General features: G+C 49.4%; 1 protein-coding gene across 1 annotated transcript in view; it reads left to right on the forward strand.

The window, feature by feature from the left end:
- The window catches only part of hspg2 (heparan sulfate proteoglycan 2), a 76,264-nt gene that overhangs the window by 29,762 nt on the left and 29,787 nt on the right, over positions 1–16,715 (forward strand). The window contains 29 exon segments of the mRNA XM_027011987.2: positions 532–657; positions 1,039–1,227; positions 1,352–1,471; positions 1,586–1,717; positions 2,221–2,365; positions 2,990–3,141; positions 3,365–3,505; positions 3,630–3,796; positions 3,960–4,139; positions 4,312–4,508; positions 4,651–4,798; positions 4,897–5,024; positions 5,188–5,274; positions 5,369–5,427; positions 5,653–5,714; positions 5,806–5,946; positions 6,302–6,475; positions 6,613–6,792; positions 7,137–7,255; positions 7,372–7,483; positions 7,926–8,039; positions 8,141–8,268; positions 8,402–8,488; positions 12,648–12,709; positions 13,005–13,072; positions 13,171–13,311; positions 13,508–13,699; positions 16,219–16,302; positions 16,602–16,694. Coding sequence (XP_026867788.2) covers positions 532–657; positions 1,039–1,227; positions 1,352–1,471; positions 1,586–1,717; positions 2,221–2,365; positions 2,990–3,141; positions 3,365–3,505; positions 3,630–3,796; positions 3,960–4,139; positions 4,312–4,508; positions 4,651–4,798; positions 4,897–5,024; positions 5,188–5,274; positions 5,369–5,427; positions 5,653–5,714; positions 5,806–5,946; positions 6,302–6,475; positions 6,613–6,792; positions 7,137–7,255; positions 7,372–7,483; positions 7,926–8,039; positions 8,141–8,268; positions 8,402–8,488; positions 12,648–12,709; positions 13,005–13,072; positions 13,171–13,311; positions 13,508–13,699; positions 16,219–16,302; positions 16,602–16,694 — 3,728 coding nt within the window.

Genomic DNA, 16,715 nt, shown 5'->3' on the forward strand with positions numbered 1-16,715 from the left:
TCAGGGGCTCAGGGACTGCCCCTCCCCGCCCGCATGCTTGGCTTTGCGGCCAGCGCCGCTGAGTCCCACGGTCAGAGAGCGTTCAATAGAGGGCGGCCGGCTCCGCGCGGCGCACGGCCTTTTCCCCAGTAGCTGTGTGGTGCCTCCCTGTTCCTCGTGTGTGGCTTGCTTGTTGAAACGTCGAGGAAAAGGCTGCATGTCTTTTGACAGGAGCCGTCGAGGCCTTCGTTGAAATTAAGGTTAAAAGAAAAGCGAGAAAACGCGGTGCTGTGTGGAACTGTATGGAGGTGTGTCCCATTCACGGTATACTGCTAGAGAAAGAGTCCTGCTTGGTCCCTACACTACTCGTACAGTTTAATTAGACGCTTGGTCTTGCTTCCCGAAGCTGCAGTGGTGGTACTGTGTGTGTGTGTGTGTGTGTGTGTGCGCACGCATGCGTGCATGAGTGTGTCTGCTCCACGAGCATGTGGAGGTGCTGTCGACTTTCTGTAACCAGTCCGGCGCTGTCGCCGGTCGCCTGTGTCCCGGCAGTGAGGCCCAGCCCGCGGCCGTGCACACACGAGGAGTTCACCTGCAAAAGCGGCACTTGCATCCCCCTGGAATACGTGTGCGACAAGCGGGCCGACTGCGAGGACTTGAGCGACGAGACCAGCTGCGGTGAGTGGGGGCGCTCGCTCGGGGGGGTCTGCTGCCCTTCCGGTGGCCTCCGTTAAAGGTGCAGTCAGCGGGGCTTTGTGAGGCTCTGCTACTGTCACTCGTAGTTCAGCGTTTGCCTTTTACCTTTAATGCTGTGCGGCGTGTGACACCGCAGTTAGACGCCCTGAGTTTTCAGCGATGAGTTCAGTTGCGTTGGTTGCATGCCCTTCACAATGCATCTGTAACGTAGATGTATAAATAGTACAAAATAGTACAAAACAGGGCCAAAGTTCATGGCAAAAACTGATAATTAAATAACTGACCGTTCTAGAATCTTATTGGTTCTGAAGGCAATTGCTTAGCACCCGCATAATTTCAGCCTTCGATGGCCTACCGTTACAGAGGCGCCAACTCCACCCCCGGCCCCCCAATCCACTCGACGTCCCACCACGACAATGAGGCGGCCCCCGCTAGGTCTGGGGCCGTGCCGCGCCGACCAGGCGACCTGCCAGAGCGGGGAGTGCATCTCCCGCGACTACCTGTGCGACGGCGAGCGAGACTGCAGCGACGGCAGCGACGAGCTCAAGTGTGGTACGGGAGCACGACCACGATGACTGATATGACGTGGGGAAGGGGTGTCAGCGTGCAAGCAGCAGGTCTCACGGGGGTGTGTGTGTGTGTGTGTGTGTGTGTGTGCGTGCATGCGACCAACCAGGAACGCCGTCCCCCTGCGAGCCCAACGAGTTCAAGTGCCAGAACGGCCGCTGCGCCCTGAAGCTTTGGCGCTGCGACGGAGATAATGACTGTCAAGACAACTCGGACGAGATGGACTGTCGTAAGTCTGGCCCCCGGCTGCGCGCCCACTCCTGAGCTGCGTTTCAACGGAAACACCAGCTATGATTTTGCTCGGTTTCACTGGAACGTGCCTTCACTGTCCTGCTCCGCGCAGCTGCAGGGAAGCCTGGGGACGTGTGCGCGCCGGAGCAGTTCGTTTGTCTGAGCGACCACACCTGCATTCCCGCCAGCTACCAGTGCGACGAGGAGCCGGACTGCGCCGACCGCTCGGACGAGTACGGCTGCGGTAAGGCCCCGCCGGCTTCCCGGCGACCCTCTGACTTCCCATCTCCTACCCTCTCACCCCCTCTCTGTCTCTCTCTCTCTACAGCGAATAATGCCATCTTGCTTTTTTTTAAAACAGCGGATGTTTGGGGTGTTATGCGTGTTTGTCCTTTCCTCGGTAGAATCCAACATCCCACGTAATCTGATTTGCCTGGCGGAAGTTCTGTGCGGAGCATGCCTTTTATACAGTGTTCCCCCCAATCTGTCATTCTCACAAGGTTTTGTCTGCGTTAGCTGCTTCTGGCTCTGCTAGGCCGGGCTCACTGAAGGACCCAGCCAATCTGACTCATCTGTGGCAAATGAATTCGTCCCGCATCTGTAAAGTCTCTTGTGTGTGTGTGTGTGTGTGTGTGTGTGTGGGAGGGACAGTGAGAGGCCAAATGTACGTAGATACTGAGGGTGCTACACAAGGAAGGATATTTAGTTTATTGTTTGTCGTACCCCCCCCCCCCCGTTATCTTTAAGCCCCTCCCACTGTGACCAGCCCTCCGGAAGAGTCCATTACCGCAGCACGGGGGCAGACGGTCACCTTCACTTGTGCTGCGATTGGTGTGCCTACCCCCATCATCACTTGGAGGCTTAATTGGGGGCATATTCCAAGCAGCAACAGGTAGGCTGTCAAACGACCTCATCTTGTCTGACCCAGAAATATGACTCATGAGTAATGTATCCTCTTCTCTTAGGGCAGTTGTTTGGCCAAATGTGGTCAAATGTTGACATGACTAACAAACCGGAACAGTGGTTAAAGCCAGATATTAGCATAATGTGTTAGCATGCTGTAAATGTTTTACATGTATAAACAAAAATATGTCCGTAATGTCCAAAGACCACAGAGAGAATGTTCAGTGGTTTGATAGTAATTCTGAGTCATATGTTTAGTTAGAAACAGATAGTTGGGATTTATTTATTTATTTTGGCTCAAGGGCTTCGACAGTTCCATCCCACAAAAGGAAACTCCGTCTACTGCTGTGGTCCGGTTATTTATTAAAGGGTCCTTTCTGAATCATTCTCCGCCACGTCCGAGGCTTGCGCTCGCGCACCGCCTCGTGGACGTCTCCCTCGCTCTCTAGCGTCACTCGCTCCTTTTCTGTTTCTGCTGGCACGTCATAAAGTGGCAGAACAGAACCCACGCTCTGACTACAGGGCCCACAGCTCAGAACCGGTCCCCCTGTGCCGTTAAATGATCCAGCCGACCCGGCAGATCCAGTCGAAATCGCTGCCTCTGTGTTGTCAGGATCTCCATGGCGACCGAGAACGGGCGGGGCACGCTGACGATCCGTGACGTGAAGGAGGGGGACCAGGGAGCCTACACCTGTGAGGCCATCAACGCCAAAGGCCTGGTGTTTGCTATCCCAGATGGAGTGCTCACCCTGTCTCGTGTCCCAAGTAGGCCGGCGGACCAGCAACTTTACACTTTACACTAGAAACCTTTACACTCCTAGAAACTTCACCGAGCTGCGTCACGATATGTGGCATTTATTCTGTTATGTACTGTGCCAGAGAATTCTTTTAATCCATCGTTTCCACCTTCACGCTGTAGTGATATTTTTCCCACTAGGCTTCATGGTTTTGTTTTGTTTTTTCCTGTTTCGTCCTGTCGCATCACCAGGTGACTGTCCCGAGGGACACTTTAACGCGGGCAGCCGATGCATGCCCTGCTTCTGCCTGGGCATCACCAAGAACTGTCAGAGCACCGGCCGGTACCGCAACCAGATTGCCCTGCGCTTCACCGAGGAGGACGACTTCAGAGGTGCTGATCGCGCTGCAGTAACGGAGATGATGCGCTCCTTTCGGAGGCCGAGTGGTCGGACTGCCGGAGTTTCGTAGCGAAAGTGGTGTGACAAAGTGGCCCTTCCCCTCTGTCTCTCCTTCAGGAGTGAACGTGTCTTTCCCGACCCGGCCGGGAACACCCCCACCCCTCTCTTCCACCCAGATGTTGGTGGACCCGGAGCAGGAGGAGTTCCAGCTGGTGGATCTGTCCCGCCGCTTCCTGGACCTGGACTCGTACTGGACTCTGCCGCGCCAGTTTCTGGGTAGCAAGGTGCCCTTCTGCAACCACGGTCCACCTCTGTCGAAAGCACATACACAACTGATGTAACCACGAGGGAATTTTGGCTACCCCCTGAGATTCTATGATATGATATCTATCATATCTCCGTATGAATGTGTGTGTGTGTGTTTGTGTGCGTGTGTGCGTCACCCAGGTGGACTCTTATGGGGGATACCTGAGGTATAAGGTGAGCTACTTCCTCCAGAGGGGCGGCTCGGAGCCGCTGGACAAGCCTGACGTTGTGCTCAGGGGGAACGGCGTGAGGCTGACCTACCACCACAGCTCACCCACTGCAGCCAACATCAAGAACCCACGAGAGATCCGGTTCACTGAGGTCAGTGAGCGCGCCCAGTCACAGCACCTTATGTAAACTGCTTCCTGGAACGATCATTTCCAGATGTGGGTTTTGAGCTAGAGAATCACACGTTAATGTAAAAAAAAACCAAAAAAAAACGCGAAACAGGTCATGCACCAACGGCTCACGCGCCAAGCCTGTCGTGATGCAGGAGAACTGGCAGCACTTGTCTGGGCAGCCGGCGCAGCGCGAGGACCTCCTCATGGTACTGGCCAACCTGGAGAGCATCAGCCTCCGCACCATCTATGACAACCGCATGGTCAGCGTGGGGCTGAGCGACATCGCCATGGACACCACCACTGTGGAGTTCAGCCTGCAGGGCCAGCCTAAAGACGTGGAGGAGTGCAGGTCTGATGGGACGTTTGCACACACACACACACACACACACACACACACACACACACACATACACCCTGAAGAGGGGATGCACATTTGGTAACCCCTTAGTTGTACAGCCATTATGAATGCCCGTATGTCATGTCCGTGGCAGGTGCCCCCCCGGCTACTCTGGTCTGTCCTGCGAGAAGTGCTCCTCTGGGTTCGAGCGTGTGCCCGGTGGGCCCTACCTGGGCACGTGCACTGGCTGTAACTGTCACGGTCATGCCAGTACGTGCGACCCTGTCAGCGGACACTGCCTGGTAAGTGTGCCGATGAGCGCAGACTCTAAGGCGCCTCGTTCCTGCCCCCGAGCGACCACAGTACACATGCTCACATGCTCGTGTTCTCGCCTGCTCAGAGCTGTCAGCACAACACGGAGGGACCCCGCTGTGATAAGTGCCGGCCCGGCTACTTCGGCGACCCCAGCCGGGGTCGGCCCGATGACTGCAAGCCCTGCCCCTGCCCCTACACGGAGACGTCTCGCAGGTGAGAGCACCGCCCCCCCACCCCCTTGTTCACTCGCATGCGTTCACGTTTGCAAAGATCAGAAGTCTTTGGCTTCTAACTAAGTTTTTTTTATTCACTACTTGTCAAACAAACACAAACAAACAAACAAAATTTTGCTCAAGTACTTACTGTGTGTGTGTAGATTTTCGGACACCTGCTTCCTGGACGTGGACGGCCAGGCCACATGTGACACGTGCAGAGCCGGCTACACTGGCCGGCGCTGTGAGAAGTGAGACCTTCTTGTTGATATTCCTGTTCTTCCCGTGTTCAGTGGGACCATATGTGTGGGAATGGGACTTCTGACGGCTGTGTTTGGTCCTTAGGTGTGTGCCAGGGTATGTGGGTAACCCCCTGCAGCCTAACGGCAGGTGTGCCCCAGCTGGTGAGTGACTAGTGTTATTTACAAGTGTGGTAAAGTGGTGGTGGCGTGTCGATGTTATGTCTTTGTCTTAAGGTTTCTTTTTTTTGGTCTCATCTTAGCTCAATTAGTGGTTACCTCCCCCTTGCATTATCTGGGAATTCCTGCTAACTGTTTGTGCATATATATGAGTAGTTCAAGACATTATGGGCATGGGGTGTCTCTGAAACACATGCCATTCATTTTCAGAGGTCTCCAGCTGTGACAACCGAGGAACCATCAGTTCCGCCAGCAGGCCGTGCAGCTGCAAGGTAGCTCGTTGTTAGCTGAAGCGTTTTGTCCGACGGAGTGCTGTTGCCGGCGGCGTGCTAACGCTGTTTCTCGCCGTGCTTTGTTGTACAGGCCAACGTGGGCGGAGCTTTGTGTGACGAGTGCAAGCCAGGCTCCTTCCACCTGACTGCTGGGAACCCGGACGGCTGCCTGTCGTGCTTCTGCATGGGTGTGACCCAGCAGTGCGCCAGCTCCACCTGGACCAGAGATCAGGTCTGCCTGCAGACCACCACCTCAGACCGAAGAGGTCTATCTCAGAGCAGGATGCGTGGGATACCAATGCTAATTGGTTGCAGTCTGTGGTAGTTCACCTCAGTTCTACCTTATGTTGGACTGAACAGCCAGCCCATGAATCTGTTTTTAAAATGCTTACCAGATCATAGCCTGACACATGTATGTAATATGTATGTTACGCTGTACAAGGCCTCAGGTGTCCCTCTGTATTTAATCATATTCATCAGAATGTGGCGTTAGGAAAAACTGATCCTAGGTCAGGACTGTTAGTCTAAGTTGTTTCTAAACATGGCCCGGGCCACGGTTTCTGACTGCTGTGTAATTGTGTGTGAAGGTTCGCGGCGGTGTCAATGGACAGCTTTTCTCTCTGTCCACGGGAACCAGCACACACACTGTCACAGAGGGCATCACCCAGAGGGGCAGCGCAGAGGTGGTCTACCAATCCTTCACCAACATCCCCAGCGACATCTACTACTGGGTCCTGCCCGAGAGTTTCCGCGGAGACAAGGTGGGCGCATGCAGGAACTCAGCCAAGCCAGGGTGACCACGCTTTGCGCCATTGAGAAAGGAGTGACCCAGAACGTCTCCAGAGCAATTTTACTTTTTCACGTAAAAAAAAAAACTTCCTTTCCTTCCTCCCTAAAGGTGACGGCGTACGCTGGAGAGCTGCGCTACCGAGTGCGCTATGAGCCTCATGCGCACTCATCCGTGAGCGAGGGTCACCCGGACGTACTTCTCCAGGGCAACGGCATCTTCTTGGAGCACTACTCGCAGACGAAGCCTCTGCCGCGGGTGCCGACCTCGGTCATGGTGCCCTTCAGGGAGGTGAGTCGATGCTGCTCTGTGGCGCTTTGCCCTTTGACACCCTATTTTGTTATTTTGTGCCCTGTTTGAGTGAGTTCAGGCAGTTCAGATGCTGCCGTTGAGAGACAGTGATCACTTTTTTGATGATGGCACAACCGGACGCTGTTATAAGTGACTCAGTTAGAAATGTAAATGTTGATCGTAAATAAATCTTTGCTGTTTCTTGGATTGCCTACTACACGGAAGTAACAGTTATTTCTGGAGGTAAAAGTAGGGTCAGATATTCGCTCTCATAATATTCCTGGTATTGGCAGTGATCCTTCACAAACTCTGACCGAATCTTCTGTTCTCCTCGCCGTCCACAGTCGGCATGGAGGAGACCCGGCGGGCAGCCCTGTAATCGAGAGCACCTGCTGATGGTCTTGGCTGACATCACCGGCTTCATGATTAGGGCCACGTACGCCAGCAGCATGACCGAGAGCAGGTGCCTCCTCCGGCTCCCACACGTAGCCATTAGCCATGTACTCAGCAGCAAAGTGTTTCTGGCGGGTGTCGGAACTGTTCACTCTTTATTATGAACTATTGTTGTGTCCTGCCCAGCATTTCTGATATCCAGATGGACATCGCCATGCCCCACTCCACAGGCAGCGAGAGGGCCCTGGAAGTGGAGGAGTGCGCCTGCCCTCCAGGTTACAGGGGGCCCTCATGCCAGGTACGCCGCACTGCCTCTGTCAGCCTGACCCACAAACCCCGGTGCTAAGCATGTGTGCATTTACCTGAATCATTAAAGCAACCTTGGCCACACCCACGCCTGATGGGATTGGGTTTAGAGGTTAATATCCACACCCACGCCTGACGGGATTGGGTTTCGAGGTTAACGTCCACACCCAGGCCTGACGGGATTGGGTTTCGAGGTTAATACCCACACCCACGCATAATGGGATTGGATTTCAAGGTTAATATCCACACCCATGCCTGATGGGATTGGGTTTCAAGATTAACATCAATGCAAAATGTATTCCTTCTTCTGTTTTGTTGTCATGGCGCTGGTCTGTGGTATTTCTTGCGGTTCAAAGCCACGCAGTCACCTTTTGATACACGTGGTTTGTTAAACACAAGTCGAGTTCATTGCCATGGCATTGTTTTGTTCTCAGGAGTGTGATGTAGGATACACGCGCACGGGTTCTGGCCTTTATCTTGGCACCTGTGTGAAGTGCGAGTGCCATGGGCATGCCAGCAGCTGTTACCCAGAGACAGGAGCATGCCAGGTGGGTAAATATATCCTAAAAACACACACACACACACACACACAGAGCACACACACCTTGGATACTCCTGCACAATCCCCTGTCACCTGTTACCATTACAGCAATGCCTGCACAACACAGCTGGACCTCAATGCGAGACCTGTCTCCCTGGTTTCTATGGCGACCCAGTGACTGGAGATGCCTATGCCTGTAGGCCATGCCCTTGCATGGGGGATGCCCCTGGCAACAAGTGAGTTCAGTCTGGTCATGTGGTCATGCCTAGCGTTACTGTCATTTATCAGCTGCCCAAGGCTGTCGGATAGCTACATGGCCGTTTAATGCATGTAGTACTGCCGTTCATGCAAATATTCTCCCAACTACAGTGGTGCGAAGTCCTGCTACTTGGACACGGATGGATACCCCACTTGTAACAACTGTCCTCCAGGTTACATTGGAAGACACTGCGAGAGGTAAGCTGTCTGTTCCTCTCCGCGATCTACTGAAGGGGATTGGTTTTTGTTTTTTTTCCTGAGATGCTGCGTTGGCTGCGGATGGACAAGACCACGGTCACCCGACTCTACCATTGCCACAGCATGTTGGCCTGTCTCTGTCTTCTTCCCCCAGTCATGATTGAGTGGGATCTGCAGGGCTGTATGGGAGGAGCCAAGCTCGAATTATGTGCCACCCATACTGGTGTGTTTATGTCAGCAAACAGTCCTGCGTGGATGTCAGTCAGCAAAAGCTTTGGAGCTTGTGGCGATGTCGTTCGGCTCTCCTAGGCATGTAGCAGTAACGGTGGGATGTTGTATTCATAGCTTAAGCATTGCATCATAAAAGCTTAAATACATTTTTTACAGCTTTCAGTGACAGAACCCCCTCTGTCACATTATAAATCATCTTCAACTCCAAATCACCTTTTTTTTTTATGTTTATGCAACTGGACTTTTTTTTGAGTTCATCAATGCTGCAACACTGTACGCAAAACAAACTGCATCACTCAGGTACACGATACACAGTATTATACTTTTTTACAGGATACTATTTGTCCCATAATGCTTTGCTGTCTATTGCTTCAGCGCTGTTTAGAGATCGTTCTGAAATTGCATCATGCTATGCCATGTGTTCTGTCCCAAAGCTCTCTCTGGTTAAAGGCTTAGACGTGTATGGGCTTGTGAGATTATCGTTTATGCCGTTTATGTGTATACACGCCGTCTCCGTGGCATAAACGAAGCGCTGGCATTACGAATGTGTTCTTTGTGACTGATTGCCACTTAGAATGCAAAGGCGTGTTTGGTGTTTGGGGAGAAGGTGACTTGTATGTGAAATTCAGTGTCAGATTTCACTCCCTGATCATGGTTTTCAACATTTCAAATCAAGAAATGAGACTACTGATGACTGTGGAGACTTTCATCTAGAAGAAAGGCTGGATGGATACCTTCCTGTGGAATGTAGTCCAGTGGTTTATGTTGGCACTGAGAAAAGGCAAGTTCTGGATGGCAGCGGCCAAGGAAGCCAACTTGGTGAAAAGGAAGACCTTCGATTAAGCCCATTGGCCACCGCGCTCTCCAAGGTTCCCACCAGATCATTGTTGGCAGTGGCCTCCAGCATCCCTCTGATCCAGCAAAGCACTCCTCCAGCCCATGCAGTCATAGTCAATGCGAGCGTTGGGACTCGCCGGCCCGTCCCGCACACCCACAGCCCGGAGACTCCACAGAGGGGCTCTCAGGTCCTGCTGGGGGTACACCTGAACCATTTCAACCAGCGGCTGAGCGTGCTGGAGGGCAGCATGATGGACCTGAAGGAGGACCTCCGGGAACTGGAGAACCGGCAAAGCCGCTTTAGCTTGCGGCTGGAGGAGGAGACAGGAATGGGATCTCCAACTGAAAGGCGAGATCGGATCAAGGAGCTGGCCAAGACCTACATGGACATGGAGAGCAGACTGGAGAGCCTGATCGATGGTTTCACAGCACTTGCGCAAAAGCTCTACAAAATCAAACGTGCACGCCAAGTGGCACACCCTCTACTGCGCAGTGGAACATCTGAGATCTCAGTAAAAGTTCTGACCACAACAAAGGCGTCTAACAGGGCGTCTGTATCTGCTACAGCTCAGAGAACAGCAGTGCCCGAAAGTAGTCATTCTTCACACACCACTCTTACTTATACCTCTCAGCGAAATGGACAACATGTTATCGCAACCAAAGGGCTGTCAAAAGTTACGATAATCCAACCTTCTAACAAGAGGATGACATTAAATGATACTAAAATCAGTCTTCCATTAATGAAGGGCCATAAACAGCAAAGGTTTATTGCAAGAACTACATATCCTAAGACTACTCCCAGATCTCAGTTATCTACCAGCTCAATCCCATACAAGAATGAACGAAATAAGTCACCAGTCACAAATCTCAAAGAATCAAAACCAAAATCTACAGCCCAACAAATCCAACACATTGTAAAAAAGAACCAATCTGGGAAAAAGACTGGAACCCCCATTGTTGCTCAGGAAAGAGCTCAAAAACAAAACATTCTTGTCCTGAAAGACATGAACAGTGGAACAAAGAAGCCAAAAGAACATGAGCCAAAACAACCATCTGCCCCAGCACACTTCAAACCAAAGAAAGCACCTCCTTTGAGACGCACCGTCAAGCCTAATGAATCATCAAGAAATGATTTCAGTTTAGCACCACACAAAAAGGCCATCACAGAGTTGGTCATCAGGAAACCTCACACAGTGCAGATTAACAAAAGCCCAAGGAATAATAGGCCAAACCATATAAATCATTTAGATTTATCTCATGAAGGTGCGTTAGGCCGTAAAAGCAAACCCAAAAAACAATTCAAGGTCAGATGTAAATCTTCTAATCCCACTTCCTCCAGGAAATCTGAATGCTCTAACCAAAATGTCAAATCTGCCAACTCGAGAAAACAAGACCGGAAAGCCAGTGCCCAATCGCATCTCAGTATTTGGGATGTTCTTAGACTAAAAGGTCAAGGGGGTCAAAACACAGGAAACAGACAGACACAAAATGGCAAACTCCTCATTATTCTTGGAAAACTGGCTATTCCTGTAAAAATCATCCCGGATTTTTAAAGAACGCCATGTTTGGGCCAAACATAGAACAGAAGCTGTTCTATTACTGTTTAGCTCTTTTGTAATCTAGTGATGATATGAAGATTAATAGATATGAATGTTTTATCTTAACCTCTGGAATGCCAAAGGTCATCAGCACAGAGGAATGGGTGCTCATTTGGGATACTGCAAGCTTGTCTGATAGACTTTGTTTAAACATATCTGTGAGGAAAAAGTTTCATGGCACAAAATTAAGGAATCTTGTGTTGCTGATGTTTTATTATTCAGCCATTTGTTTCTGTTCATGCTGATGTCATTATTGCATTTATGCTTGTTTTATGTATGCCAACAAGAATTATTATGATAATACCATCATACTGTATTTATAACATTTTTAATTTGTCTTAAAATTAATGCCTTTTAATATTTGTCCTTTTTGTTTCTTTATTTGAGTAATGTGGGTAAAGACTGTGAGATGAATCATGAATTAATCTGAATTAGTTCAAACATGAGTCGATTAGTCACTTTACTTAACCAGATGTAAGTTAAATTGGCCTTCGCTGTTCAAGATGTGGTTGATTACAGAACAGCTTTTTAATTTCACAGTCAATAGCATGTTATCCATTATTTGAATCTCCACTTTACTAATGAATAATAGGCACAGCCTTGGCAAACTAATCGCGAAGGTTAAGTGAAAGAAAGCTTAAGAAGGTGAAAATGTGGAAGGTTTTCTGACATTGGTGTCAGATTAATAAGGGATAATAGTTGTTTGGACTACTGTGGAGCCTTCACCTCTCAGGTAAGAGTTTCTTGTAAGTTCCTCAGCTTTCTTGAGCTTGGGACATGCTGGGTTCCTTACTTAGGCAGCACAATGCTCCAAGGGGAACATCTTCCTTGCTTTCTGCTGCTTTTAGTTGCTTTTGCATTTTTTCTGTTTTGTTTTGGTTTTTGTTGTTGTTGTTGTTTTTCCCTGGAGAGTGGCATTACCTCCTCAGTTTAATGGGGCGTTTTCCAAAAAGAGATGGGCTTGACATTTTCGACATGTTAAGTGAGCATTTCTGGCTGCAGTGCTCCCATCTCCTAAACTCCAAACCACTGTCATGCTGCGGGTCCTTTAAGATCTTCTGAGCTACTTTTACTTTTGCAGTGACCAGTGGGAGAAAAACAACCATAGACCTTTACGCTGCCTTTGCATTTTGCTGAAGGTCTACTGTGTTATACAGTGTTGAGGCTTATATAAGCATGTGTGGTTCTGTCACTATTTGTCTAAGTGGATACGACGCATTGTAAAGTAGTTCTGTAATCTGTACCCTTATTGGTCCTCGGTGATTCAGTGCCAGCAGGTGTCTAAATCTCAGTAGTTTCTACAAATCTCATTTTGAAAGAGTCCAGAGAAAAAGATGGTCACCAAGCTCCGCTGGTCACAAGCTTTGGGGAAAATGTAATATTTTGGGGGATATTTTGGTTCTCTGTGATTTAAAACATTTTTTTAACCTGTTTTGAAATGAGAGCAAACTCTTTAGAATTGGATGTCAATATGTTGTTGGTAAATCTTCTAGATGTGCTCCTGGATACACCGGAAATCCTGTGCTTGGACAAAGATGCACAGTAGGAAGCAACGGTATGTATGGCTTGGGGAAGGTTCTGGTGGGAGCCTGCAATATAAACAGGTTACATTCTCATCGTAGTACACATGACTCATGACTCATCATAGTTGCATGACTACTAAGAAACTCCTCCCCTCTGGAGGCAGATCTTTTTATTGTACCACCTTAAGATGTTTTCTTTTGCAGTTTCTTTTGTCGAAATTGCTTTCTCTGTATGCCTGTAATGGCCTGTAAGGGCTATTTGTTTTTAATATCCTGCTGATTTGTTTGAATGGTGGGCCAGACTGAGCAAAAGATTCCTGTTTCCAGGAAACTGCTACCACTGTGACCAAGGAGGCAGTGATGGCTGCAGCCCGGGCAGGATCTGCCGCTGCAAGGTGAGTGTGTGGGCTTACGCCTCTCTAGAGCTATCATCCAGACCTCGGTACTAAACACTAAAAGGGGTCCTGCTGCCCCTGTGTGCGATCGCCCTTAGATGAATGTGGAAGGCCCGTCCTGTGACACCTGCAAGCTCGGCACCTTCCACCTCAGCCCTGCCAACAAAGACGGATGTCTGGGCTGCTTCTGCATGGGGGTCACTCAGCAGTGCTCGAGCTCCAGCTTCTACAGAGACGTGGTAAGGCTCGTCCTACCAGGACAGTCGAACGACGTCACGGCACTTGGCCGTTAAGCATCTTCATGGGTATCCTTCTCCGGCGTAGTCGTGTCGAGAACACCGGCTGAAGCGTTTTAGTTCCGATGCGTTCTCCTCTCTCGCGATTGGACGGAGAGCCCAGCCTCACGCCTTCCCCCCGCCCCCCTCTCGTCATCAGATCTCCACCGTGTTCGTCCCCGGCGGCACGCAAGGCTTTGCTCTCGTGAACCGGCAGCGCTCCAACCGCATCGACAGCGGCTTCTCTGTGGAGGTGTCCACGGGTGGAACACAGCTGTCCCACACTGGCTTTGACCAAATTGGACAGGAGCCCCACTACTGGCAGCTGCCTAAGATGTACCAGGGAGACAAGGTATGATCAGACATGTTTGCTTGTTTACTTGTTTGTCTGTTTGTTTGTTTTTGTCATTTTATACAGCAGGCCTGCAATTCATTCACATGTGAAACATACGAGAATGCTTTTGCTTCTGTCTTGCTGCATTTCCATGCTCAGCCAGCTCTTCTTTCCTGATGCCAAATTGCTTTCCTTTTCATCTCTGAATTATTTAAAATGGGCAACTCCAGCTCCTTCACAAGTGAGAGAGGGTTTGTTAATCATTTACATTACATTTACGCCATTTAGCTGACACTTTTGTCCAGAGCAACTTACAATTGTGACTGAGTACAACTTGAGCAATTGAGGGTTAAGGGTCTTGCTCAGGGGCCCAACACTGGCAACTTGGCAGTGGTGGGGCTTGAACCGGCAACCTTCTGGTTACAAGTCCTTAACCCCTATAATGGAGTTAGTGCCCAGAAATAATTTTAATGCAACTGCTGTCTCTGGTTTTGCTCCAGTTTTTCTACAATTTTTTGTAGTTTCAGTTAAAGCAAACTGCCTTTATTTTGTTGTTCTTTTCTGTACTTTGTAGAAGCAGGCTCACTTTGCTCGAATGAAGCGAGCACCCAAGGTAAAGGCCCTGAATGTGTGTCAGTGGTTGTAACTTGGATCAAATCATCTTGGCATGTTTTCTTAGCAGTAACAGGTTTCTCAGTATTTGTCTTGATCCGCATGATTTGTCGTTATTGTTTTATTGGACCTTGTATTGTAAGTCTTGAAGGCAAATTAACTGCTTTAAATTTGACATTTAAGAGTGTTCAACCATTGGCTGCGAATGCGTGTTATACTTAACTGCAGTGTTCCAACACATTATTATGTAACTGATGTCAAAGAAATTTTTGGTCAAACTGACTACCGTGTGATTCTCACAGTCAAACATAACTATGTTTTCACCTAAATAACACAACAAACAATTCATATGAAAGTACTAAATATTGGTCTATCATCAGTAATGAATAGAAAGCTGCATTACTTGCTGAAAAGTTGTAGCTTCTTAGCTTTGCTGTTATCTGTGGTCTTTTCTAACTTAACTGAGAGAGTTTTATCCAAGCCAATAGCAGAACTCTTGTGATGAAATAACTTGAAACTTACAGCACATTTCTCTTCTCGAGGCTCACTTGACTTGTAGTAGCATGACAAAATGTCATGCATTCTGGAGGAACAACTAACAATGGCTTAAATGAAAAGACTTTGAGTAACAGAATACCATAGACATGTAAGAGCCTGTGAGAGTTCAGGATTTCTTTGTTGGGTCTTTGGTAACCCTATCATACACCCAAAATGAGAGCTCACAATGAAAGCAATGTGATTTCCTGAATTTAAGCATCCTACATGCACTTACCCTCCCGAGTCCGCTTTGCATGCCTCTACTTGGAAGTAACCCTTGGATCCCATCTTTAGATATCCCCTTCGTCTGACCGCTAGGTCACCGTGGGTCCTGTTTCCTTTCCTCTCCCCACCTCTTACCAGCCATCCCCCTCCGAGGTCCTTAAGCTGGACGACGAAATCTGGGCACTCCTCGGCAACTTCTCCCAGGCGTGGCCTGCTTCCTACTCCACCTCTTCACCATCCCGTTTCACTTCCTCCTCTTTATCGTTTGGAGCCACTGGTTCCCCGGGTCTTTCGGCTCTCCAGGCCCCCAGCCCCCCTTCTTCTCCTTCTGCCCTGACTAACCCTGTACGGGCCTCTGGGCCTCCAGGCACCTCCCACCAAACCTTGGTGAAGGTACTGTATGTCCTTTCCGGTGCATTCCACTGTGCTTAACTAGCGTTAACTTGAATCTGCCATTACAGTATAGGGCCTGTTTTTAACATGATTTGATTCAGTGTTTGTCTTCACTGGTTTGATGCTGGTTTGGGATGTTGGTTTTGCTGACAGGATAAGCTGAGAAAGAACACTGTGAGACTGTCCAGTGCTGCTCGGCCTGACTCCTCCAACAAGGTAGTCATATGCGACTGCAAATGCTGGAATCCTGTGCATATGCTACCCTCTGGGAGGGCAACCACACTGAACCTTAGCAGGGTTACACTGCCAGTCATGTAGATGATCAAGTCATTCAGCAAGGGGTTAATGATTGCCAAAAATAAGTCACTATTTAATGGTGTAAAGAAGTCATTGAGAAATGTGAAAGTTACCCAGACCTTGTTGACGTAAGGGTGGTTCTTCCTTCTAACTACTGCATAGAATGCCCACTAAAAGTGTTGAAGCCGTAGGCAGACACAGGAGGAATCCCAATATTTTAGAATCTAATGGGCGATGTTTGCCTCTCCTAGTTTTTCCCCATTTGTCATACATCATCATCTAGCACTGAATGTTTTTCGATGGAGCTGATAGTTTGCCATTAGGAACCTTTCAAGTCCTTCCTCTGATGCTCTTCTCTGCTTTGCTCTCTGCTGTGCTTCTCTCTTTCTCTCTCTCTCTCTCTCTCTCTCTCTCTCTCTCTCTCTCTCTCCTGCTCACGCTGTCGCCACTCTAATTTCCCCCTTGTGCTCCAGTATGCTCTGGTCTACAAAGGTTTCAGCTTGCACCCGGAAGAGGTACTCTTCTGGCAGCTCCCGGACAGCTTCGGCGGGGACAAGGTAACTTGCTCTGACCAGGCAGGGCCCAGACTGACGGCACTGCTCCGCAGCAGGCTGTGGTGCGCTCCCACCTGTGGGAACATGAGAAGTTAGTGAGGTCGCCAAGGCAATTTTCATTGAGCGGTTTCAGTTCTGCAAACATGTGTGGTTATCTTTAACCACGACACCACGACAGCTGCTCTTACTTTTTTTTGTTTTGTTCAGAAATATACCAGTATCAGGCCAGTTTAAGTCAACGTTTCGTATTTCATGCTACTGGGAACATTTTCCTATTGCGCTATTCTGTGTACTCCCAACAGGTTGGGTCCTACGGGGGGAAGCTGAAATACAGCGTCTCTTATGTTCCCGGATCCCGGGGAGCTCCCATAGAGGATGTTGACGTTCAGATCATCGTATGTAACATGCCAAACGAT

Source organism: Electrophorus electricus, chromosome 22, assembly GCF_013358815.1.
Source record: "Electrophorus electricus isolate fEleEle1 chromosome 22, fEleEle1.pri, whole genome shotgun sequence".
NCBI lineage: Eukaryota > Metazoa > Chordata > Actinopteri > Gymnotiformes > Gymnotidae > Electrophorus > Electrophorus electricus.